The sequence below is a fragment of the Rhineura floridana genome, chromosome 18 (assembly GCF_030035675.1).
Source record: "Rhineura floridana isolate rRhiFlo1 chromosome 18, rRhiFlo1.hap2, whole genome shotgun sequence".
In the NCBI taxonomy this organism is placed as follows: domain Eukaryota; kingdom Metazoa; phylum Chordata; class Lepidosauria; order Squamata; family Rhineuridae; genus Rhineura; species Rhineura floridana.
In genome coordinates, this window is record NC_084497.1 from 10,787,745 (window position 1) to 10,812,085 (window position 24,341).

Consider the following 24,341-nt stretch of genomic DNA (forward strand, 5'->3'; position numbering starts at 1 on the left):
CTCCACAGTCACTTAGGGACCCACTGTTAAAGACCTTATCTTGGAAGACAATCTTACTCGGCCATGAGTGATCGCCAATGAATGACTCGCTGGCTCATCTTTAGGAAGCGAAACCCAGTGGTTGCAGGGCAGGTGGGGGTGCTCAGGCCCAGGTAGTAGAAGCAGCCCTCCTGCCTTTGTCCGGCCCTTACTTATTAAATTTATATCCTGCCCTTTCTCCCAGAAGGAGCCCAGGGCAGCAAACAAAAGCCCTACAAAGCATTCTAAAACATCTTAAAAACAAAACATCTTTAAAAAGTCCTAACATCTTAAAAAGCAATTCCAGCACAGATGCAGAAAGAGCTAAGAGAGATGGCGCCTGTCTCAATATTTTAGGGGAGGGAATTCCAAAGGGTTGGTGCCACAACACTAAAGGTCCACTTCCCATGTTGTGGGGAACGGACCTCCTGATAAGATGGTATCTGCAGGAGGCCCTCACCTGCAGAGCGCAGTGATCGACTGGGTATATAAGGGGTAAGATGATTTTTCAGGTATCCTGGCCCCATGCTGCGTAGGGCTTTGTACTCCAGAACCTTGAACTTGGCCTGGCAGCTACTGGGCAGCCAGTGCAATTCTTTCAGCAGCGGGGTGACATGCTGGCAATACGTTGCCCCAGTGAGCAGTCCCACTGCTGAGAGATCAAGTAAGAACAGGGTCACACTCCCCCTGTCCTTCTCCCAGTAAAGGTCATCCATCAGGGCGACCAAGGCCGATTCAGTCCCATAACCAGGCCTGAACCCAATTGGAATGGGTCATCTAACAGTACTTGTGACTGGGTGGTAGTTGTCACAAACCAATGGGTCCAGGGTGGGCTTTTTCAGGAGCGGTTGGATCACCGCCTCTTTCAGGGTGGCTGGAACCACTCCCTCCCGCATGATGTGTTGACCACACCCTGGATCTAATCTCAATTTCCTGAAGTTGATGTTAATGGACCTGACAAAGTGGGCCTTCTTTGCTGCCCTCATGACCATACCTTAGGCACAACTGATGTTTTACTCGTGCCCAATCAGCCTGACAGCACATCTTTCGCCATTGTGCTCCAGCCCGTTTCATTCGTTCAGTGGTATACCATGACGCAAACTGGGCCCCACAATGCCAGAGGGGGCTTCCCTAAGCCATGCCGCTCCTCTGTGGCTTTACCTGGCTAGACTGTATGCTTTAACTGTGGTAACTCTTGCTTGACTGCATGGAGGCTTGTGTCAGGCTGCTGCCCCTCCCCCCAAAGCCACTACTTTGTGGCCTCCAGAATGTTGCCCATAAGCAAATGTGTCTCTTGGACTGAAGGTTCTCCACTCTTGCCTTTATTGCATTGGGTTGGACTAAATGGCCTCCCGAGGTCTCATAACTCAAATTCTCTGATTCTGCTGCAGAAAACCTGCTGCTACGTGATGGTCTGTGGGATTTGCAAAGGGGAGGGGAAACCATGTGACGGGAAAGCAGGGGAGAAAGAAGTTGCACTTCAGGCGCTGCTGCCCTTTTCCCCATTCATGCAACCTTTGAAGAGTGTGTGACCCTTGCTGCACTTAAGAAGAAATTATGCACGGGGTGAAGGAAATGGCTATGGAGTGGCTTCCTCCGTCATGGGATTACAGCTGGGACACAGGATTCAACTACCCTCCCCCGTATGTTTAGCCTGTGGGATAAGGGGGTGACCACAGCCATCTTATTCCTCCTCCATGAATTTGTCTAAAACCCTCCATGTTGGTGGTCTCCAAATAGCTAGAAGCTGCCACGGAGAAGGTGGTGCAGCCATTCCTCCCAAAGGGCAGGACTACAATTTGTCCACTCTGGGTGGTGACATCTGCCCGGCAGCCATTTCAGCACGTCTCCCCCTTTCCCAGCGTCCCCTCAGAAGAGGGTTTCCACAGAAACTTCAAGGGTCCCCCCTTTCTCTTAAACCACTTCACACTTGGCTTGCAGTGTTTATAAGATAAACTTTATTGGGGGAAGAGGGAGCGTTAGTCCTTCTTGGCCGCTGCTTTCCTCATTGCTGCCAGGACGTTGCTCAGTTCTTCCCGCTTCCTCTTGGCCCGGATGTGAGTCCCCACCTGGAGGGGGTGGAAAGCAGAAGACGGTCAGCACCACCACGGAAGCTGAAGGACTCGCATGGAATTAACACGCAGCCCACGTGGTAGATAATGATGACCCCAAAGGATGCGGAATCCAGACCTGGCTACTGAGAGTCTTGGCCTGGGGCCTTTCTTTACCTCAAGGCTTCTGGGCATGTGCAAAAAGCTCAAGAGGGGAAAGGGTTAACTTCTCATGTTGTACTGCATTTTTCCCCTCCGCCTGTTGTACTCTAGCAAGTGCTAGAGGCTGTAGGTCCCCTGTGCCTGCTTCAGACTCTCAGCGGCAGTAAAAATCTGTGGGTGGGTCTCAAAGGAGTGGTGTGAGGCGGAGTCCTGCTCCTAAATCCACTGCATGGGCTACAGGACTACGAAGATCGGCCTCCCCGCGCAGCCCGGGCAGCTGCCGCTCCGGCCGCGCGTCCGTGGCCTCCCCCAGAAGACTCACCCTTTTCTTGATGAATTTTAGCGCTCGCTTGTCTTTGGAGACTTTCAGCAATTCCATCGCTCGCCTCTCGTAGGGGGCGAAGCCGCACACTTCCCGGATCATGTCCCGGACAAACTTTGTGTGTTTGGTGAGGCGCTGGAGGGGAGGAGAAGGGAGCCGCTCAGTGCCTCTGCCCAGAGATTTCAGGCTTTACTCTCTCGAGGGGAGCTCGAAGCGCAGGGAGGGCGAGGGTGTCCCTGCAGAGTCACGGGCAGGGTGGCACCTCAGTCACGGCAGGGCCCCAGAGGGCCCAGGCTCAGTTCCCGATGGCAGCTCCAGGCATGACTGGCAAAAACCCAAGTCTGAAACCCTGGAAAGTAGTTGCCAGTCAGTGCAGACAATAGAGAGGTAGATGGACGCGTGTAGCTGGAGCTGCTGGGGCCCCTCTCCCCGGGGCCCCTCTCCCCAGACCCCCTCCCATAACGGAAGGGCAGCCTAAGCAAGCGAGGCAGAGGCTGCTCCCCCCGCCCAGCCCTCCCCGCCCCAACTCACCCCCCGGCGCCGGCACTGGCGCGGCTTCGAAACGTTCCTGGTCACTTTGTGGCCCTTGTTGAGGCCGACGGCCATCGGGTAGCGGACTGCCATGGCTGCAGGAGGGGGAGAGAAGGGGGAGAGATGACGACAGGGGGAGAGATGACGATGGGGGGCGCTCACTCTCCCTCCTCGTCCGCCCGCACAACAACCCCGCGAGGCCTGCCGGTGGGACTGGCCCTTGGACCTCGAAGGGCCGCCGCCGGAGCCCCCTCCGCCTGTCCCGCCGCTTCAAGGGCTGCTCGGCCGGGCCCCGGGGACAGATGGACGCGGATTCTCCTTCGCCCGGCACCGGGAGCTCACCTGCGGCGAAAGCGGCTGTTCTGCGGAGGCCGCGCCGGAAAAGGAAGGAGAAAGAGGAGAGGGTGCGCGCGCAGCGGGTGCTCGGCGCATGCGCAGACGGAGTACTGGCAGCTCGGGAGTCAGAGAGGAGGAGGAAGTGACGTGACTCGTCGCTCAGTTCCGGCGGGCGAGGGCGGGTGACGGCGATGGCGGCGTCTGCGGCTGGTCCGATGCCGGTTCCCCGCGCGGAGTTGAAGTTGGTCCGGCTGCTGAGCCGCTGCGAGGCGCTGGCGGCGGAAAGACGCGGGCCGGACGAGTGGCGGCTGGAGAAGGTCGGTGGCTGGTGGGGCCGCCCCAGTTTGCGCAGCGGTCGCCATGGGAACCGGAGTCGGGGGGGGCATTGCACACGGCGCGCTCCTTGAGCAGGCTGGTATCCGAGGGGACGCCCGGCGGGAAGAGGCTGCACCGGTAGACTGCCTGCCTGCCTGCCTGCTTTGCGACCACGGCTCTGTTCCGTGCTGCTTATTGAATAGCTTCCCGTAAAATGTCTGGAAACCATCTCGCAGTTTAAAAAACAAGACATCCGAAAACTTGAAAATTACACTACTTCATATATACGTAAAGCAATGGGTTGCAGGCAGTGGTGGACCTCCTCAAAGTAGACCCAACGGAATGAAGGGCCGTGACTCACTGAGATCCATTAATGTCTAATCTGAGCAAGATTTAGTTGGATGCAGCCCAATCACAGCAGTTAAAAACATCTTCATAGGTTCAAAACAACTCCAAAGCCGGTGCGGTTACAGACTGGGATAAAGATTAGTTAAGCGATTAGCATTATTTATTCGTGCAAATTTACAGATAGATGTGTATGTTAATACTGTAATCAGAAGCTATTGGTTTTGTCATTAATAACAGCATTATTTTTATTAACTTACTGACAATGAAAGGGACATTGTAGCTCAGTGGTGGTCGAGCACCTACCTGCCCTGCACGCAGAAGGTCTCTGGTTCAGTCCCTGCTGGCATCTCCAGGGAGGGCTGAGAATGTCCCCTGCCTAAACCCTGGAGAGCAGCTGCCAGTCAGTGCGGACAGGACTGAGGTAGATGGGCCAATGGTCTAACTTAGCATAAGGCAGCTTTCTGTGTTTGTAGTTTTAAATTAATAATGTATATTCAAAGTAAAACATAAAGCCATAAAATCGAAGGAAACGTAAAATACGACAAAGGAACAAAAACTTGCCAGAATCCCCAAAATAAAACACCAATGTAAAAACAGAGAGGGCAGACAATGTTGGCCTCCCTGTAGTATCCATTTCGGCCACTTGTCACCCCCCCCTGGGTTTTAAATTTGTTTTTAGAAATTGAGAGGGGTTTGGATTTGGGGGGGGTGTTTAATGTAGTGTTGTGTATTTATATGTGTTTTTATTTGTGTTGTGGGGGTGTTTTACTTGTTGCAGGGGGGATTCTGAGCATCACCAGTTTTTCTTTTGTGAAATGGTCTTTTTGTGGTGCCCATATCAGTTTCTTGGACTTCCAAATGTCCCCTGGGTCAAGAAAAGGGGTTGGGAAATCCTGTATTAAGCCAATACAAAATTATAAAATGCACACAACTCTTCCCCCCCCCACATCTTTAAAAAAGATTAAGACCCATACACCTATACTTTCATTTCAAGGCATGTATATACTTGAAGGCACCACTTCTTTCTCTGCTAGGGCTGCTATGCCTTTCACTCTTTTCCCCACTGTTGTTGGTCTGTGCCAGCAGAGCTGCCCCTCTTGAATTTCTGCCTGTCATAGCTCCTAATGTCACAGGAGCCTTTCTAGAGGGCAAGGGAAAAGATGACCAAATGCAGCAACTGCTTTCCCTTGAGAAACAGTTTAGACGCCAACATCAAAAAGTTTTGGAATGGGTCCTTTTTTGTCTTGGCTGGACAGTGGGGACAGTCACAGCCAGTCTTAGCTCTGCAGCATCCTGTCTGAGCCTGGCAGGGAGTTGCCCATTACCACAGGGTTGTCATTTTAATTAAGACTTGCAGTATGTTGGCAAACTTCAGGTTGTACACACTGATCACGCAAAGTGCCCTGCAGCCAGTCAGCCACCAGTGGGTGTCACCCTCAGTCTAAGCAGCGTTTGTTCCCATCTCTGTTTTCCTGTGGCTAAAGATGGGGGGGGGGAGACTAAAATGTTGGGAGGTCCTTGACCAAGCAAGCCTTCCCCTCTCCCATATCAAGGTGCCGTGTCATGGCGTATGTTGAGCCAGAGTGCTGTGGCAGCTGGAAACGGCTGCCCTGGGAGAAGCTCGTGAACACATTTCTGTCTCCACTGCTGGATGAAATATCCAGGATGTGCCTTATCCTGATTCAAACCATTTGCCCATCTTGCTCAGGATAAACTGGCTGGCAGCAATGGCTCTCAGGGGTAGCAGGCAGCCCTCCCACGAGATGATGGAGACTGAACCAGGGTTCTTTTGCACATGCAGAACAGGTGTTCTGCCACTGAGGTACGGCCCCCTTAATGCTGGGAATCTGAATGGGGAGAGTTGCTCTTGTACCCCCTTTGGAGGGTCTGGTTGGCCACTGGGGCCCTCCTTTGGCCTGATCCATCTGTAGGGCTTTTCTTACTACTGCTGCATTTTGGTTGTTAGGAAACGTTTCTTGGCGCGGCAGGAAAGGACTCTGAGACGTGTTGCTTTTGCGTTTATCCCCTGCCATTAGAAAATGGCTTTTCTAAAAATGACAGAGGCTTTGCTCTCTGCAATTCTTGAACCGAGAGTGCGCGCCTCAGGGCCCTGCGGTGGGTTGATCTAAGAGAGGCGTTCAAGCATGTTCGCTCAGAAGCTGGATCCCCTGAATGCAGTGGGATTTGCTCCCTAGTAAGGCTGAAGCATCGTGTGGAATTTGCTGCCCCGGAGCAAACTTGGCGATCGCCACCAGCCCAGACGACTGTATCCTAGGGCTGGGGAGTCTCTATGGCCCTCCAGATGCCCCTGGACTCCCAGCTTCCCTTGCCCCCGACATGGACCAATGGTGAGGGATGAGGATGATGACAGGAATTGCAGCCCATTGATACCTGGAGGGCCACCATCTCCACATCCCTGCTTTCAACAGAAATGAGGCACATTCTCCTAGGACAGGCTCACTGACCAGTGTTAGCCGTGGAAGGACCAGCAGAGGGAGCTCCACTTTTTTTTAAAGTCCCAGGTGTAGCGATGGCCCGCCCAGCTGAAAAATTGGGGGGGGGAATGGAAAAAAGGGTTTTTCCTTTCTGTTTTCCCCAGTCCTTCACATCTCTGCCCAGGTGCTGGAGACAAGGCAGGGAATAGCCATGAGCCTCAAGTCCTGCTTTGGCCTTCCCAGAGGCATCTGGCTGGCCACAGGCTGCTGATTCGATGGGTATGGCCTAGAGATGTGACAGGCCGGGGGGGGGGAATGGGAAACTTCAGGGGGAATGGGAAACTTCAGGGGGGAAAACTGTTTTTTCCAAAGCTTTTTCTGTTTTTTTCTGAAAAATGGGGAAAATGGATTATGGAATGTTTTATTTTAGCATGATGAATAAAATGTTTCATTGACTCTTGGTTCCCCCCCCCTTTTCTCAGTTCTTTTTACAGGAATGGATGCTTTATGTCTGCTTGACACTGAGGAGAACTAGCGGAGACATAAATAATTTTCTTTGTTATTAATGTTGATGGTTTCATCTGTTTTTTTTTAAATTGTTTTTGCCTGCTCCTCATAAACTGGCAAAACGAAAGAGGTTCCTTACAGTTCAGGCTCTTGTAGATATTTATTTATTTATTGCATTTGCATACTGCCCCATAGCCAAAGCTCTTTGGGTGGTTTACAACAATTAAAAACATTAAAAACAAATACACAAATTTTAAAACATGCTGAAATGCCTGGAAAAAGAGGAAAGTCTTGACCTGGCACCGAAGAGATAACAGTGTTGGCGCCAGGCGCACCTCGTCATATATATCATTCCATGATTTGGGGGCCAGCACTGAGAAGGCCCTCTCCCTTGTTGCCAGACTCCCAGCTTCCCTCGGAGTAGGCACCCGGAGGAGGGCCTTTGATGTTGAGCGTAGTGTACAGGTAGGTTCATGTCGGGAGAGGCGTTCCATCAGGTATTGTGGTCCTAAGCCATGTAAGGCTTTGTAGATCCATTTGTTACAAAAAAAAGTAAAAATTTAAAAAGCAAATTTAATTTGTAATAATTGTTTGAATAAAATGTACTTTTAATATACCAAATGTGATACTTTTATGCCAAACCAGCTTGTACGTAATTACATTTGATGTTCCTGAAGTAACAAACTGACTTTCAATCTGTAAAAAGTGCTAATATTGCATTTTTTTCAATTTTTCCAAACCTTTCCATTTTTTTTTCTGGGAAAAAAACAGAAAAAAACCCACATTTTTTCCATGGCTTCAAAATTTCTGGAATTTTTACATCTCTAGTCTGGCCTAGCAAGGAAGGTGTCCTAATGAGCACCTCCCTGTGGCTGCCTGGGCGGACACAATCAAGCGCATTGCCAAGGCCTTGATTTGCATGCCCTGCCCTCCTCTCCTCTCCTCTCCTCTCTGTAGGCCACCTCCGTGAAGCCTCGGGGCAGTGCTGTGGGAGGGACGGGCTGTGCTGTTTCCCGGAGACGCAACTCCTTGGCCGTCGGGCACCAGAGAGGCACACCCAGAGCTGAGATGCTTGAGAGGGTTTGGCTGCTCCTTGGGAAAGGGAGTTCCCAGCTCTCGCAGAGGGGCTTCCACGAAGGGTCTTGGTCCACTAGCAGCCGCCATTGAACATCTTCCCTCCACCACAGCACTGGCCTGGCACTTCTGCCTCCACACTCCCCTTCTGGTGTTTGGCCCAGTGCCCTGCAGAGAGCATTGCACTTTCTTGGGAGGCATGTGGATTCCTGTTGGCTGCTCTGGGGTGGGGGCGGCAGGTGACATCCTTGCAACAGGAGGGTGTGTGCACGTGGGGGGGGGCTGCTGTAGTCATCAGAAATGCTTCCTTTCATTGGTGGATGCTGTTCTCCTTCTCCCCTCTCCACCCCACCTGCCAGCTTCAGGCAACTCGTGTCCTGGGTTGGCTGCTGGGATTGGCATTTCCTCAATCCTTTAGGAGCGCAGAGCCACCTTGGAGTGGTTGTGCCACCTAGCCTCTTTGCAGAAGAACATCGGGAGAGCCACAGCTGGATCAGGCCAACGGGGGCCCATCTAGTCCCGCGTCCTGTCCTCACAGTGGCCAACCTGATGCCCCAATGGGAAGCCCCCAAGCAGGACCTGAATGCAACAGCATCGCTCCCTACACTTGCAATTCCCAGCAACCGATTCCTTCTCACCTACGAAGGGGGCCAAAAATGTCCTTGAATCGCTTCCATTTTTCTGCCCGCTTGTAAGCAAGACCTACAGATGGGGGTGGGTGGCATTTAATCTCCAAGTAATGAAAAACTGCAAAGGAAATTGCAACTGTGTCTTCAGCTGGTCCCCTTTTTGCCCAAAGAGTTCAGGGAGCATTTATTAATGGGTTGGTATCTTGTTTCTGTCCTCACTGCAACCCTGTGAGGTAGGATTAAGGCTATAAAGTAGCAACACAGCTAAAAGTACCCTTTTGGCTCCAAATGGTTTACCTGAAGCTCTGACATTCCAACAGAATGCCTGTATAGAAAGATCTGTGCCAAAGTCACTCACAACGGCACCCTCTGTTTCCTCCTTAGTATGTATCTGCTCTGGAGGAGATGCTTCTTGCACTTAAGAAACACACCAGGTGAGTTGCATCCTCTGCTGGGATCTGCAAAGGTCTTTTTCAGGCTCTTAGCGGAGCAGACCTCAGTTAACAGTTCCTAGGTGGGAGGCAGAAGGGCTGGGGCTGGCACTTTGAGGGCCGCATGTTTCAGAGTTTGCCTAACCCGGAGCTGTTCAGCGGAGAGATGCCTCGGGCCTTCTGGAGGCCTAGAGTGCTGCGCAGTAAACCTCCACAGCCCCCCCCTTAAGAGTCTGCAGCTGCCTGAGGATCCAGCTCAGGTCTGAATGTAACTCAGAAACAAAGTCTGGTTCTTGCTTCAAACAACCAGGTGCCAAAATAGATTGTAGCCATCTACCCACAGAGAGCACGCTGGGAAGCAGGCGGCACAAATCAGCTTGGAGGTGTGGGCAGAGAAGCTTTTCCCCCACCAAAAGATCCACCCACACCCCTCGGAACTGGGGTGCAGTACCCATTTGTTTTCAAAAGTGTGGCTTTTCACATGACTTGTTAAGGATCCCTGCCAATAAAAAAAAGAAAAATGGGATCTGTGGAAACATTTCGCTGCTGATGAAAGCCTGCCTTCTGGTTGAAAGGCCTGTGAATGGCAGGCAGACGGCGTTGCCCTCTGGCGCTTGCTCCTTCCTGCCTTGTCTCGCAGCTGGCAAGGGGAGACGCAGAGGCAGCCGCATCCTGGTTTCTGCTGCGCAGTGACTTGTCTCGGGGCTTTTGTTTCCTTTCAGCAAACCCGCTCCCGAGGTGCTGAACGAATATTCCCGCAAGGTGGACTTCTTAAAGGGACTGCTGGAAGCAGATAAGCTGGTGAGGCCCTCAGTGTGTCTCACTCGCCAAGAAGACGCTCTCAGCCTTGCCTTGGAGGAGGAGGGATCTTCCAGTGTGGTGTGTCTTCTGCCCAGATTTCTACACTGGTACCAGTCAGGCAACTCTCTCTCTCTTACCTTCCACAGCCGTCATCATCTGAAAAGGCCCTGGCGAATCAGTTCCTGGCCCCCGGGCGGACCCCCACCACCACCAAGGAGCGGACCCCGGCAACCAAGACCGTGCACCTGCAGAGCAAGGCCCGCTGCACGGGCGAGATGAGGAGCGAGCTGCTTGGTACAGTATGTCTCTCTGGCCAAGGCTGCCCTCCGGCTTCCTCTCTGTCTCTCTGTTTTTAGGGCCAGGTCAAGGATGGGGAGTCTTTCTTGGCCTGCAGGCCACATTCCCTTCTGAGGGGCCACGTGGCAATAATGGGCGGGGGGGGAGCAAATGTACATTTGACCTTTGTGCTGCAGGTGGCTTTCTGCACACGCACACCCCCTCTCCTCCATCCAGGCATGATCAGAATTCAGGGGCACATCTCAGCCAGGTGAAAAGACTCCAAGAGGGTTTGGAGCAAGACGGGTGAGGGTGTGGCTTGCGGAAGCCCCAAGGGCCACATAGGGCCCCCAGGCCTGAGGTTATTCCCCTTCGGCCTGGGCAGTGGTCAATTGTGGTTGCTCTGCCTGTGGGGGTGAGGGGGCAGGAGGGCATGGGGGCTTCTCGGCCTTGCTGTTGGCCTGCGGGGCCCGTGGCTTCAAAGGCCTCCCTGTCCACCTCCTGCTACTGCTGAACGCTCTCTCTCCTCTCTCTCTCTCACTGCCTCCCCCAGGACTCCTCATGTGTCACTGGTAAGTGTCTCCTGATCATTCCTGACATGCCAAGAGTGCTGGAGCTTGCTGTGGAGGGGGCATCATCCGCCATGACTTTTTAAGACACAATTTCATCTGCATGGGTTCTGTCGAGTGTTAACCACATGCAGAGATTAGTGGACCTATGCGTTTCAATGGGTCTACTCTGCGTATGACCCTGCTCTTAGCTGGCTCCCAGAGTGCCCGCTGTGCCCGCCCCTCCTCCTGGCTTGCCTGCAGTCTGACACTCAGGAGGGGCACCTGCTGCCCTTGCCTTCCTTGCTGCCATCTGCACATGCTCTGGGGAAACGCCTTTTGAGTCAGCCTGCCTGTCGTTTGTCCCTCTTTATCTCCTTGTTTCACTCGGATCTGTCTGTGGGTCTGGCCTGGCGGACTCTGGCCCTCTCTTTGTCACTTCTTTATTCTTCCGCTTTGCTGGCGAAGAGGATTCCCCAAGTCAGGAGCGTTGACAAAGCTTTTCTTTTTCCTCCCCAGATCTGGACGAGACGACCTTGAGGAAGCGTGTGTGAGTGTCAGGGGCACTTGGGGGCTTGTGACCTTCAACAGGCTTCTTTTCTTGTATTTGGGGGCAGTGGGGACTCAGGGAGGGGCCGTCCCAGCTTGCCCTGCCCGGAATGCAAACAGTGGGCCTGGGAGAGAGGCCTGCTCTGATTTGTGTTGCGGCACAGAGAAGATTGGGGTCTCTCTCTGCCTCCTCAGGCGGTCCTCCTATTTCCTCCCTTCTCCCAAATGAAGGGCAAATGAAGGCAGAATCGGTGTGGCATTGACAAGTGATCAGCTCGCTAGCAGATCTGCAGCCGCCTGTCAACGTCACAGCCAGCATTTTGCCTCACATGGTGACTTCCTGACCATGTTTCGCATCTGGCCAGAGCTTCGTGGGTGGTGTCAGCCAACAGTGGGGAGCCTCCCACCCACGGCCTTGCAAAGCATGCTTGCCTGTTTTGGCTGAGCAAAGCCACACCCACCTGCCTGGCACCCGATGTCAGATATGCCATGTGTGGGGCAGGTTAAAATGCAGCTGCGCCAGAAGGGGGGTTGCCTAGCGTTTCACAAGTGCCAGCAATCATCAGGGCTTGCAAACACTGTGCAGAAGCAGGTCCTCTGGCATCAGCGTGTCAGGCTTGGCCTGCGGGGGGTGGGGGAGATGGGACCCCGCTCGCCTGCCGGGCCCAGTTGCCCACCCCTGGTGTGGGCCCAAGGCTGGCGGCGAGGCCTCAGCAGCGAGGCATTCACCGTGCCTGAGTAAGCGCGAGGAAGAGGTCCATATTGGAGGAAGTGGCTTTGGGCTTGTCCTAGTTGACTGGGAGGACCTGCCTACAGCAGTGGCTGAAAGGGGTGGGCTGGGCTGCTGTTTTCCAAGAGTCTTTGGCTCAGGAGGACACTTTGTGGGGCTGGGTTCGAGAGAGAAATTGGCATCCTCTAGACACCTCAAGGCGAGATGACCCATAGGTAACCTTTATAGAGCATGCCTTTTTTCTGTTGATGTTTGCAATGGTTGTGGGATAGTGGAAAGGACTCGCTGTCTCCCTCACTCTGTGTGTGTGTGTGTGTGTTGCTTGTCACCTGTGCTAGTAAGGAGAGCTCAGACTCTCTTCCTCTCTGGCACCGCTCCACAGGGGCCCGTTCCCTGACGAGAAGCAGTCGGCTGCTGAGCTGGATGCCGTCCTTCAGCACCACCACAGCATCCAGGAGAAGTTGGCCGAAGAGATGCTGCACCTGGCCCGCAACCTCAAGAGCAACACTCTGGTGGCGCAGAACGTGATCAAGCAAGACAACCAGGTGAGAGGCCTTTGAGGTTGCACTCGGAGACGGTGGGGCACGCAAGTCAGCGGGGGTCGTGAATACCCAGCCCCTCCCCCAGGCTGTCGCTCAGTGGGGAGCCCCTGCTTGGGGTGCAGAAGGCCCCTGGTTCAGTCTCCAGCAGCATCTCCAAGTAGGGCTAAAACCCTGTGGAGCCGCTGCCAGTCAGTGTAGACAACCCTGAGCTAGCTGGACCATGAGTCTGACTTGGAATGAGGCAGCTTCCTAGGAGTTGTAGTCAACTCAGTCCTGCTCCAGATAGACCCCCTGAAATTAATTGACCTCAGCTAGCCATGCCCATTAATTTCAATGGGCCTGCTGTGGGTATGATGAACATTGGATGCAATCTATGTTCCTATGCAAGTCAGCCTTTTGTTCGGAACCATGAGGACTGGGGGCTTATTTTATTTTTAAGGAACGGACCGTACCGTAGCTCCGTGGTAGACCCCTGCTTTGCATGCAGGTCCAATTCCTGGCGTTTCCAGTAGGGCTAGGGAAAAGATCCCTGTCTGAAACCCTGCAGAGTTGCTGCCAGTCAGTGTTGTCAATACTGAGCTAGATGGACTCTGGGTAAGATAGGTTTCCACGCAGTTTGTGTGTGTGTGAGAGGGAGAGAGTGTGCTTTGGCAGGAACCGCCTTGCGCTGGCTGCACCTGCCTGCGCTCTGCTCCAGCCGCTGCTGCCTCTCTCGTTTCCAGACACTCTCTCATTCGCTCAAGCTGGCCGACCACAACTTTGAGAAGCTGAAGGATGAATCTGACCGCCTGGAGCAGCACGCAAAGAAATCGGTCAACTGGTTCCTCTGGCTGATGCTGATTGTCGTCTGCTTCATCTTCATCAGCATGATCCTGTTCATCAGGATCTTCCCCAAGTTGAGGTGATCTCCAGGTTGACTGCAGGCTTGCCTCCTTGCCTCGCACTCTCCCCTGCGAAGGCCTGAGGCGCTTGTCCGATTCAGTCTCTGAAGATACCCGGCGGAAGAAGGCTCTGTTACCGCCAGACTGCAGCACCTGACACCTGGGGAAATATCCCTCCTGCTTAGGAGGGTGACTGGGGAGGCACCTTCAACTAATAGGCTAATGAAAGCCTGTTAGCTGAAGGAGGACGTAGCCTTGTGTGACCTGGGAGAGGCAGAGGAACAGCAGCTTCTGGGGCCTGGTTCACCCAGACCAGGGAGGTTGCAAGGCTGTGCCTGGACTCTGTCATTTCAGGCTGAAGTCATCCACACCCACCTCCTGCATGCAAACAGGCACGGCTAGGCTAGACCCTCTTCCTCCTTCGCCATCTTATGTTACGTTTGGATGAAGGGAGCATTCTGTCACGTAAGGCCTGCCGACGTGACGCTGAGCAGTGTTGAAGGCACATTTGCCACCGAGCTCTGCCGTTTTGCAAGGGACGGTGCACTCTTAGGCAATCCCTCTTGCCTCAAGGCAGAAACTCGTTGTCGGGACTGGCCGCGAGGAATAAAAACGTGACGATTTCATTTATCTTTGATGAGTTTCTGAATGCCTTCTGGTATTCAAGTCCTGGTTGCCTTGAGGGCAGGGCAGCCTAAGGGCCCCATAACCTCAGGCGCAGGCAGTGGAGTGGAACCCTTCATGCTTCTGCCTCCCAGCCAAGGCAGGGGTGGTGGGAAAGAGGAGAGTCCAGCCTGGCCATTTGGGAGGCGGATTGGGACCTCGGCAAATGGAGTACAATGCTCATGCATCTGTCAGCTCGTGGTTAGGCTAGATGTGCCCCCCTCCTCAGCCCCCCCTCCTCTTCCCCCTTTGGGAAGCAACACCAGGGGGAGTAAGAGCTGCTGTGGTGGTGGTTTTCATGAGGCATCCTCTCATTAAGAGCAGTCCTGGAGGTAAAGGGCCAACGGTGTGGTTAATAATCTGCAGAGAACAGTGTCTGCCTGCTCTCTCTCCCCAGCAAGGCCTCACCCTGTTCCTGAAGCACCCGGGCACTTGGCACTCGCCCCGCAGGAGGGCTGGGCCTGCAGAAGTGCAGTCCCCTCAGGGAAGGGAAGAGGAGTCACTGCCACACTTGACCACCAGCCCCAGATGCCAGGGCTCTTCCCTCTCCCTCCCCTTGCCCCATGGTGCTGCTTCCCTGTGCTGGAACCCCAAGCGCCCTCTGCTCCCCTCCACCACCGCCACCCTCCTGCTCAGAAAATGTGCCTCTGCCTGCTGATTCGGAACCCAAGTGATGTATCACCAACTGGCGTGCTGCAGCTCACACATTAAAAATCTCACTCGCTGTAACCGTGTGCTCTTTGCCAGGGCTGTCTGGGGGGGCGTGGCGTGGCGTCTGCAGCCCCCCCCCCGACATGGGAGTTTGGGTGCATTAGGGAATGAAGGGCCGCGGCTTGGTGGCAGAGCCTCTGTTTTGCACGCAGAAGGTCCTGGGCTCAGTCCCCGGTGGTGGCATTCCAGGTAGAGCTGCGAAAGAAGAAAATCTGCCTGAAACCCTGGAGAGCTGAAGCTGCTAGTCAGTGTTGAGCTAGGCAGACCAGTGGTCTGGCTCAGTCTCGGGCGGCTTCCTCTGTGTCCAGACGAGGGAGGCATTGAGGCCCAACCCCGGTCTTGGTGGGGCAGAGGAGGCTGCCTTATCCCAGCTCAGACGATTCGTCCATCTAGCCTAGTATTGCCTGCTCTGGGTGGCAGGGGCTCTGGCAGAGGAGGGTCGTTCCCGTCACCTCTGGCTCTCTAGGTGTTGCTGGATGGCAGCTGCCATCACCCTGGACCAGTGGCCACATGGGCTGTTGGGAGCTGACGGCCAACATCTTCTGCAGGATCGCAGATGTCCCTCACCCCTGGCTTTAACTAGAGCAGCCTGGGGTTGCAGCTGGGACCTTCTGCATGCCAAACAGCTGCTCTGACACACCCTGTTTTGGTTTGCTTTGCAATTTCCCACCGTTGCTTCTGCTACAACAATAGTGGGAGCCTTTTGAGAGGTTCTGAGGCTTCCTGTCTCAGATTATGCAACGCTTCTGGGAAGTCTTTTTATTTTCTTCGCAGCTAGTGTGACAGGATCCCCATCTTCCCAACGCTTTCCCATCAGTGGACAGGCCTGGAAGGAAGAGGGAAAGGCGGGGCGCGATGCAGAAAAGTCCTTGCGTTCCCAGGCTTGATGGGGCTGTCTTGCAGAGCAGTGAAGGGTCAGCTTCCCAAGGTCTGGTGGGGCGGCTGGTGACAGACAAGGATATCCTCTAACTGGGAGAACTTAGTCAGTGGGTCCTACCAATGGGGAGAGGGGAGGGAAGGGTGTGACCAAATGGGTGCTAATTGCACCCTTGGGCAAATAGACTTCCCTCCATCCTGTCGGAGGATCGTGCACTTGGTCTGTCCGCAGCTGGTGCTCCTTTATCTCCGGAACGGTCATGCAGAACTTGGTTATGGTATCTTAAAGAGGTGTCCAAATGTACAGGAAACAGACACACAACTTTCCAAAATATATATTAAATGAGGAGGCACTGCCCCCATGTTGCACTTGTGGAGAAAAGATGTGCAACAAGTGTTTGAGATACTGCCTGGAGCTAGCGAGGAATTGTCCACAAACAGGTCAGGATAGAGCAATCCTAGTTATGTCTAATGGTGGCTTTTAATTCTTATTGAAAGTTCAAGGGTACCATATAAAGAGAGGTGCGTCTGTAGCTGAACTCAAGGTCAGGTTGGTGTTATGTAAAGGCAGGCTAGAAGCCACAGAGAGAGAGAGATTGGAAAACCAAATTGTGCCTCAGTAATAACGGTTAACTACAAGATCTGAACAGGGTGGTTATGACAGATGCTATTTGAGGTCGTTGGTCGCCAGAAGTCGTAATCAACTTGAAGGCACTTAACAACAAGACTGGTAACTAGCCCATTAACCAGAGGCTTCCCTAAAAGGGAAATGTGGTTAACAATAAGGAAATGGTTTTCTGAACAGAATGAGGGCCTTCCGTTTAGAGGGCTCACGCTAGTAAAGGGTATATGCTAACATCTATGGGTTAATAATGCAACAAGGCAAAAATTAATAAATAACCAGGTTCTAAATCTGCTGTTCATAGTGACGGGTTGCTTGGAGTCATATCTGGCTGTTGGGATACAGGACGGTATTTTGGCTGGTCATGTGGCAAGTTAGGTAATGGATGGTTTATGGTTAATCGTTTACACTCTTTAATATAATTAATATGCTTCAGGCTTTTTTTGGTCCCTATAGCAGCAACAACCTGACAATGATGGTGATGTGTTTGTTGGGGATAGGCAGGGAGCAGGTTCATTTATATGAAAAAAAGGGCGAGGTGGAGACCAAGAGATGTTTTTGTTGGCGGTGGGGGGAGGGTTAAGACTGAACAATCAACGGATCTAGTAACATAGGAAGGGGCCTTAGGCTGAGTCAGGCCCTTGCTCCCTCTAGTTCTGCATTGCCTACACTGACAGGCAGCAGCTTTTCAGGGTTTCAGGCAGAGTTTCTCTCAGCCCTACCTGGAGATTGAACCCCGGACCTTCTGCATGCAAAGCAGGTGCTCTCCTTCCCCCATGTTTGTAAAAACCAGCCTTCGCCAAACAGGTGCCCTCCAGGTTGGTGGAAGTCTGCAGAAGTGGGGCAGAAGTTGAGAAGCGCAAGTGGCTGAGTCTTCTTCCCTTGGTCGACAGGAAATAAATCTGCTTTGCATTGGCAAGCATCCTAAGGACCCTACTCGATGTGAACAGCCACAGGCCCCTGTGTTTAAACCAGGTTGCTTGGAAAATCAGTGCAACGTAATACTGGAAGACTCAAGACAGACCAAAGGAAGGTCTTCTTCCCACAGCACATAGTTAAACAATGGCATTTGCTCACACTTGAGGCAGTGATGGCCATCAGCTTGGATGGCTTTAAGAGGATTGGACAAATTAACGGAGGATGAAACAATCTGCCTATGTATGTACTATAGCCTCTGATAGCGCTTGCTGGGAATCACACATGGGGAGAGAGTTGCTGTTGCGCTCAGGTCCAGCATGTCTGGCTGACCATGGTGAGACGATGGGTCCCCTTTGGCGTGATCCAGCTGCTGCCAGCTCTTCTGATGTCCTCCTGACCCGTTCTGCCCATGAGGGGAGAGACAGGAGATGAGTTTGGGAGGAGGACACAATGGAAGGGTGCAAGATTATGCATGGTGGGCAGAAAGCAGCTCACAGTAGAACTCGGGGCCATCCAGAGGAGCTGAATGTTGGGTGGCTTTAACAAGGGACTAGACAAACGCCATGGAGGGAATAAGGCCTGTCAACAGCTACAAGCCACGATGGCTGTGTTCTCCCTCTGCTGTCAGTGCCTCTGAATGCCAGTTGCTAGCAATCACAAGTAGGGAGAACCAGAAGAGGCATCTGGCTGGCTACTATGAGGTCAGGATGACAGACTAGATGGGCCCTTGACCTGATCTGGGAGCCAGGCTCTTCTTATGTTCTTAAAAAATAGGAGAGAGGACAAATTTTCATAACGAGGAGTAGACAGAGGTGACCAATACTTATCCTGGAAGAAAGGCCACAGCAGCCTTCCTAAACTCGGTGCCCTTCAGATCAGGTATTTGAGAGTGCCACTCCCAGCAGCCTTAGTGGTCAGGGATCATAGGAGCCCCAAACTTCTGGAGGGCACTAGGTTGGGGAAGGATGGGCTACAGTGAGAATTTAACTCCCCTTGCCCTGCAAACAGTCTTGCTTTAAAACCTCGTGCATGCCCACAGCCATTATTTATACATGAGAAGCATTCACTCGACTTTAAACCCATGGATCTGGGTTGGCCCTATAGAATGTAGAAAAAGAATGCGCACCAAAATCCTACTAGAGTGAAGAGAGAACAATCAAATACCACAAAGATTAGCTCCAAATGCCACCTCTGCAGCTGCTCAACCTTTAAAAAAATTTTGCAGCACTGAATTTGGACCTATCTCAGCTGCAACAAGACGATCAGCCGAAGAATGTTAAAAACCTCAAGTGAAGCGGCTCTTTTTCCAGATGGCCTTTTTGGACAGGAGTTCCGGATGGACTCGAGCACGGCAGTCATGGCTACGAATCAGATGCAGGAAGGATGGAAGCAAGCAAGGGCCATGAGCCAAGGTGCCAGAGCAGCTGGCCAGCAGCTGCTCAAGGGGTCAATGGTAGCCAAAGAAAGGTCACTTCACATTTCAGCGCAACAAGCTGGAGGAGCCTGGGTGCAGTGACCAAGGCTTCACAAACACAATAAAAAGGTTAAAAATTAATTGCTTAGTAGTTTGGCAGGGAAAGGGGCCAGCGGGTCTGGATCCACCCCACCCTGCCTCGCCCCTCGAGTACATTTTAACCTGTTTGACAGGGCACACAGCCCCTGTTATGCAAGGGTGTGTGTGAAATGCACAGACCCACTTTATGCACACAGTTCCCATCCGCCTGCAGGTACCAGTGGGTGTAGGGCATTGGTTTTGTTTTAAACTTGGGAGTGTGTGTAGAAGGGTTTCAAGGTTACACCCTCTCGCATGGAACTTTTTGGGATGGAGAATATAAATGTGCTTGTTAATTGTGATTGCTTATTTATTTAAAAAGTAAGCAGGGGGAACAGCTGTTGCCTTCCAAATGATGTTGGACTACAGTTCCCATCAGTCTCAGCAGCCAAGATGCATGATGGGAGTTGTAGTCCCACAGCATCTGGAGGGTCACAAGTGTCACGAGTGGACAGGTCCCTCTTCCAAGGCTCATGCAGTCTTTTCTATGCCATTTTGGCATATAAATAAATAGGGGGCCATAGTTAGCTAGTTATTCTTTATTTATATCCCGCCATCCTTCCAATACTGGAACTCGCGGTGGCTTCCAGATAAAAGCACATATAATTCAAACATACAGAATCTACATTAAAATGAAATTAAACTACATCCAATATTAAAACCAATCATATTGCTAGATAAAAAGGAATCAAAACCAATTTAAAGATAGTAAAATTCGGCATTAGTAGTGCAGTTCCCAGCAGTCCCAACTTTAGCAACCGTCAATACCAAAAGCTTGTTGGAATAGGAAAGTCTTTGCTTGACGCCGGAAGGACTGCAAGGAGGGGGTCATTCTTATATCCCTAGGAAGAGCATTCCACAGCCTAGGGGCCACCACCGAGAAGGCCCTATCCCGCATCCCCACCAATCGTACTTGAGAGGAGGTGGGTACTGAGAGAAGGGCCTCTCCTGAAGATCTCAGGGCCCGGGCAGGTTCATACAGGGAGATACGATCTGATAGATAGCCTGGACCTAAGCCGTATAGGGCTTTATAGGTCATCACCAGCACTTTGAATTGTGTTCGGAAACAGACTGGCAGCCAGTGGAGCTTTTTTAATGGGGGTAGTATGGTCCCTGTAACCCGCCCCAGTTAACAATCTGGCAGCAGCACGTTGAACCAGTTGGAGTTTCTGAACAGTCTTCAGAGGCAGCCCCACGTAGAGCGTGTTACCGTAATCTAAGCGGGATGTAACTAAGGCATGTGTCACCATGGCCAAGTCCGAAGGTTCAAGGAACGGGTGCAGTTGGCGCACTAGTCTCAACTGTGCAAAAGCGCTCCTGCCACCGCAGAAACCTGGGAGTCCAGGTTTAAAGCTGAGTCCAGGAGCACACCCAAACTGCAAATTGTGTTTTAAATTGTTTTTAAAATATGTTTTTAAATTGTGTATTTGTTTTAATGTTTTTGATTGCTGTAAACCGCCCAGAGAGCTTCAGCTATGGGGCGGTATACAAGTGCAATAAATAAATAAAACCTGTGTCTTCAGGGGGAGTGTAACCCCATCCAGCACCGGCTGTATCCCGATTCCCTGGTTCGCCCTACGACTGACCAGGAGCACCTCTGTCTTGTCTGGATTAAGCTTCAATTTGTTTGCCCCCATCCAGTCCAGCGGCAGAACACATGCTTTGCACGCGGAAGGTCCCAGGCTGAGTCCTTCGTACCTCCAGGTAGGGCTGAGAGACTCCCTGCCAGAAACCTGGAGAGACACTGCCAGTCAGCGTTGCCAGTAGTGAGCTTGATGGGCCAAGGTTCTGAACTGGGAGCTTCCTTGGTTTCTAATCTAAAAAAAAAAAAATCCTGTTACTAATGCAGCTTTTTAATTTGGGAAATTCATTATTAGCTTTGCCCACCAGTTTAAATGGTAAACAGCCTTCCTAGTAGTGGTGGCCGTTTGGCCTTAGCTAACCCTCGTGGGGGGCTGTAGGTCAGAAAGGGGGGTGTACAGGACATACAGGTCTCCTCCTCTGCCCCCCCACCTGATCTCTGCAGGATGGGGATTATTGCCCCCTCCCTGGTCATCCCACAATCAATCTGGTGACTGGGCAAGGGGCAATTTGCATCCCCATCAGGCCGGTGGGAGAGGTGAAGGTTAAACCTCTCCATGCACCCCAAGCACCATGCCTACTTCATTTATTTTCCTTTTTCTGCCACCACCCAGATTGGTTGGGGCTAGGCGAGCTCAATTAGGACCCTGGGACAGAGGGTAGCCACCCCTGGCGCAGCAGACTCTTTCAGACTTAGCCTGGGAAAAGAGAAGGGTTCAAATCCACTCTGAAGCTAGATGAAGACGCGCCAGTCGTTTTCCCCATCTCAGCTTAACCTACCTCGGCGGGTGGTGTGGACAAAAAAAGGGTTTGTGTAATTTGTAGGCTGAATAAAAACATACATAACACCCACCAGTGCAGTAATTCATACACATCGAATCATTAATTCCCCATGACGATTCTCATGAATTATGGATGTGCAACACCCTGTTATTCTGTGTAAATAATCCATTAATATTTTAACATCCCCTAGTATTTTCAGTACAAATGAATTCTTACTAAGATCAGGCCCCGTTATTCTCATGAATAACTTAACCCCTCACTGTCTTTAAATAATTAACAAAGTAGCTCGTTAATATAGTACTATTCAATTAGTTCCTCATTATTCTCATGAATAAGAATAAGCAGCTGTTATTCCCTGTAAATACCATTTTAACCCCTTGCTACTCCAGCAGCCTCCTCTGTTCTCATAAATAAATGCATAATTAATCTGTTATTCTCCATAATCAACAAACCCTGTTGTTATTAAGGAACAAAGTAACTCCCTGGTACTCTCATTATGAACAAATCAGTACTTGCATCACCCTCTGCTTGTTCATGTGAGCAACTAGTTAATTAACCTCCCGCTTCCGGTTATTACCAACAATTAATTAATACATTTAACCCCTCTTTGGTATCGCCATCAACACTTCGCATGATGTCATCGGTGCCCCAAACTACTCTGGTCAGCAATAAAATACACAGCCCCATCATAGCAGAATGGCCCATATCGATGGGATGCTTAATTAATTTGTCTCCTCTTCCCTGTCACAAAAGCAAGGCCTGAGCAGACCCATCATTAGCAGACCATCTTCTAACAGTTATTAACCCAGCGATGGGAAACCTTTCCACATTCTAGTTGGTGGGCAGGGCCTGAGGCAAAAGTGGGTGGAGTAACCCGTATCATTAGCCAATGGGTCACTTCGTTAAAATTAATTGCCTCTCCTTCCCTTTCTTCCTTCTCCCCAGCAATAAAAGCCAGTGTGATGTAGTGGTTAAAGAGCTGGGCTATGGCCAAGGAGAGAGGATCCCCATTTGGCCATGAAGCTCATCAGGTGGCCATTGCCGCGCTCTGTCTCAGCCTTGCCCATCTAGGGCGCAGGGAGTAGAAACAAGGACGATCATAGATCGTATGTTGCTTTGAGCTTCACAGCAGGAAAGCTGTTATAAAAATAACAACTAACAGTGCAATCCTAACCATGTTTACCCATAAGTAAGTCCTATTGAATTCAAGGGGGCTGTCTCCCAGGGAAGCAGGGTTTATTTAATTGTAAATAAGACTTATAAGCGGTTTATAAATAAATAAATACTCCCCCTTCATTAGTATGAATTCATAATGGTTCAAGTGCCCTTTCACCACATACTAATTAATTCATTTAATTTGTAACATGGTAATTAGTAAAATGTAACAGTTACATATGTCTGTCATGGAAGCGAAGGTGGTGTTCACATGTGATAAATAATAATACTTGACATTAATTATTAAGTGATTAAGGAAAAGCATAATAATAAATCATTAGGGAAAACTAGCTAGTCGTTAAGGAAAGCAATCCTAATTAAGGGAATCAATAATTATAATAAAAGGAAACCAATAACAATGGCTGACATTCAATTAAGTCAGACAGGTGCTTATTATGTGATGGGTGCTGCTCATGCATGCCATTTACATTGCCAACATAACAGTTGTTGGCATCAAAATGCCAGCCAGTATCCACCCCATTTAATCTGAATGTACTTTTTTACAGAAAATCTGACATATTAAAAAAGTTGCTGCCAACAATCCATTTTACATTATTAAGTCCTTGCGTGGAAACACCTGTACTCACAGTAGCCCCATCGAAACCAATGGTCTACTTTGATTTCAATGGGTCTACTCTGAATATAACTAGCATTGGTTGTCACCCAATAAATAATATCACCAAGGAAAACCATAATAATAAATGATGGATGATATCCAACTATGTCACAAACACAGTAGACTTAACAAATTCAATGGACTCAAGTTACTGAAGTCCATTGATTTCAATAGAACTACTTCTGAGTAGGAGTAATGTTAAGCTACAACTCAGTTATTAAGGAATGGAGAAGATTGTAATAATAATGGCCCCTAAGGATATCCATTGGATATTATTACTAATAATAAGTAATTATGGATGGGAGAAAAGCAAAATAATAATATAATCATAGTATGTCATTAAAGAAGGGAAAAGAACATAAAATAATTGTTAATAACTCAAGGAAAGAACAAAATAATATTAAACATAATATTGGAGGAGGAGAAACATTACTGCTGCTGCTGTTATAGATAATTGTTATTCAGTTATTTGTTATTTGTTTTTAAAGGATTGTTTTTATGGATTTTTCAGAAAGTCCACCTGCCACCCGGTGGCTTGTGCAAAGGGCTGTCTGTAAATCATCTACATTCATAATTATCATAAAACGTTGTTGAGGAAAGGAGAAGATAACCAGGTCACTGGTCAAGGGAGAAGGGCATAATATTAGGAAGAAGAAAATACAGTTGTTGAGGAAGGGGAAAGAGCATCATCATAAGTAGCTGAGGGAGAAAAAGCATAATAATATCATTGGGAAGGAGAAGATATGAAGAAGCAATCATTGAAGGGAGACGAGTAGTATCATAATACATTATTGGGGAAGAAGACCTTTATTATTATTAACGATCATAACAACATCCTTGAGGAGACATCCACTCCAGTCGTTATTGTTACTTCGTTTTAAGTTGTTTTTGCTGTTGTATTTTGTATTGTAACCCGCTCTGGAACCTACTGGTGAAGGGCAGGTAAGAAACCTGATACTGATAATAAATGTCATTGAGGGAGAAGATAATCACCCTCAATTGCGGAGGGAGGAGTGCATGGGGATAATATTAACACCAACAGCGCGTCGTCGAGGAAGGGACTATTACTGAGCGAGGAGGACGGAAGGACAATCTCCGCGGAAGCGGCTGAGGAAGGGAAAAGAGCCGGATGGCGGCGGCAGCGGCGGCGGAGAGGCGGCAGCCGCAGCTACCCGGCCATCGTCCTGACAGGCGGGCAAGCGGCTTCTGCTCCCGTCCGACCTCCGAGCGCCGCCTTTTCCCGAGCTCCGTCGGGCGCCTCCGACGCCCCCGAGGGAGGCCCCGCCCCCGGCTCGCCGCCCCGCCCCTCCGCGGCTTG

General features: G+C 50.9%; 2 protein-coding genes across 2 annotated transcripts; one reads left to right on the forward strand and one right to left on the reverse strand.

Annotated features, from left to right (window-relative positions):
- Positions 1 to 1,953: 1,953 nt before the first annotated feature.
- RPL36 (ribosomal protein L36) lies at positions 1,954 to 3,534 on the reverse strand. The gene is made up of 4 exons (XM_061600878.1): positions 3,427 to 3,534; positions 3,085 to 3,179; positions 2,554 to 2,688; positions 1,954 to 2,087 (listed from the first exon to the last, which is right to left on the reverse strand). The coding sequence occupies exons 2-4, from the start codon at positions 3,175 to 3,177 to the stop codon at positions 1,998 to 2,000; spliced, it is 318 nt and encodes a 105-aa protein (XP_061456862.1). The 5' UTR covers positions 3,178 to 3,179; positions 3,427 to 3,534; the 3' UTR covers positions 1,954 to 1,997.
- Positions 3,534 to 14,878, forward strand: USE1 (unconventional SNARE in the ER 1). Its single transcript, XM_061600877.1, has 7 exons — positions 3,534 to 3,737; positions 9,113 to 9,162; positions 9,882 to 9,960; positions 10,107 to 10,254; positions 11,304 to 11,334; positions 12,446 to 12,608; positions 13,328 to 14,878. The coding sequence occupies exons 1-7, from the start codon at positions 3,612 to 3,614 to the stop codon at positions 13,508 to 13,510; spliced, it is 780 nt and encodes a 259-aa protein (XP_061456861.1). The 5' UTR covers positions 3,534 to 3,611; the 3' UTR covers positions 13,511 to 14,878.
- The last annotated feature ends 9,463 nt before the right edge of the window (positions 14,879 to 24,341 follow it).

What these genes read in the sequence shown, in the direction of transcription:
- USE1 (XM_061600877.1), top strand. Translation starts at nt 3,612, where the DNA reads ATGGCGGCGTCTGCGGCTGGTCCGATGCCGGTTCCCCGCGCGGAGTTG. An exon ending in ACGAGTGGCGGCTGGAGAAG is followed by an intron (nt 3,738 to 9,112) that starts GTCGGTGGCTGG and finishes TTTCCTCCTTAG; the next exon opens with TATGTATCTGCTCTGGAGGA. An exon ending in GATGAGGAGCGAGCTGCTTG is followed by an intron (nt 10,255 to 11,303) that starts GTACAGTATGTC and finishes TTTCCTCCCCAG; the next exon opens with ATCTGGACGAGACGACCTTG.
- RPL36 (XM_061600878.1), bottom strand. Translation starts at nt 3,177, where the DNA reads ATGGCAGTCCGCTACCCGATGGCCGTCGGCCTCAACAAGGGCCACAAA. An exon ending in GCCAGTGCCGGCGCCGGGGG is followed by an intron (nt 2,689 to 3,084) that starts GTGAGTTGGGGC and finishes CCTCCCCTCCAG; the next exon opens with CGCCTCACCAAACACACAAA. An exon ending in TAAAATTCATCAAGAAAAGG is followed by an intron (nt 2,088 to 2,553) that starts GTGAGTCTTCTG and finishes CACCCCCTCCAG; the next exon opens with GTGGGGACTCACATCCGGGC.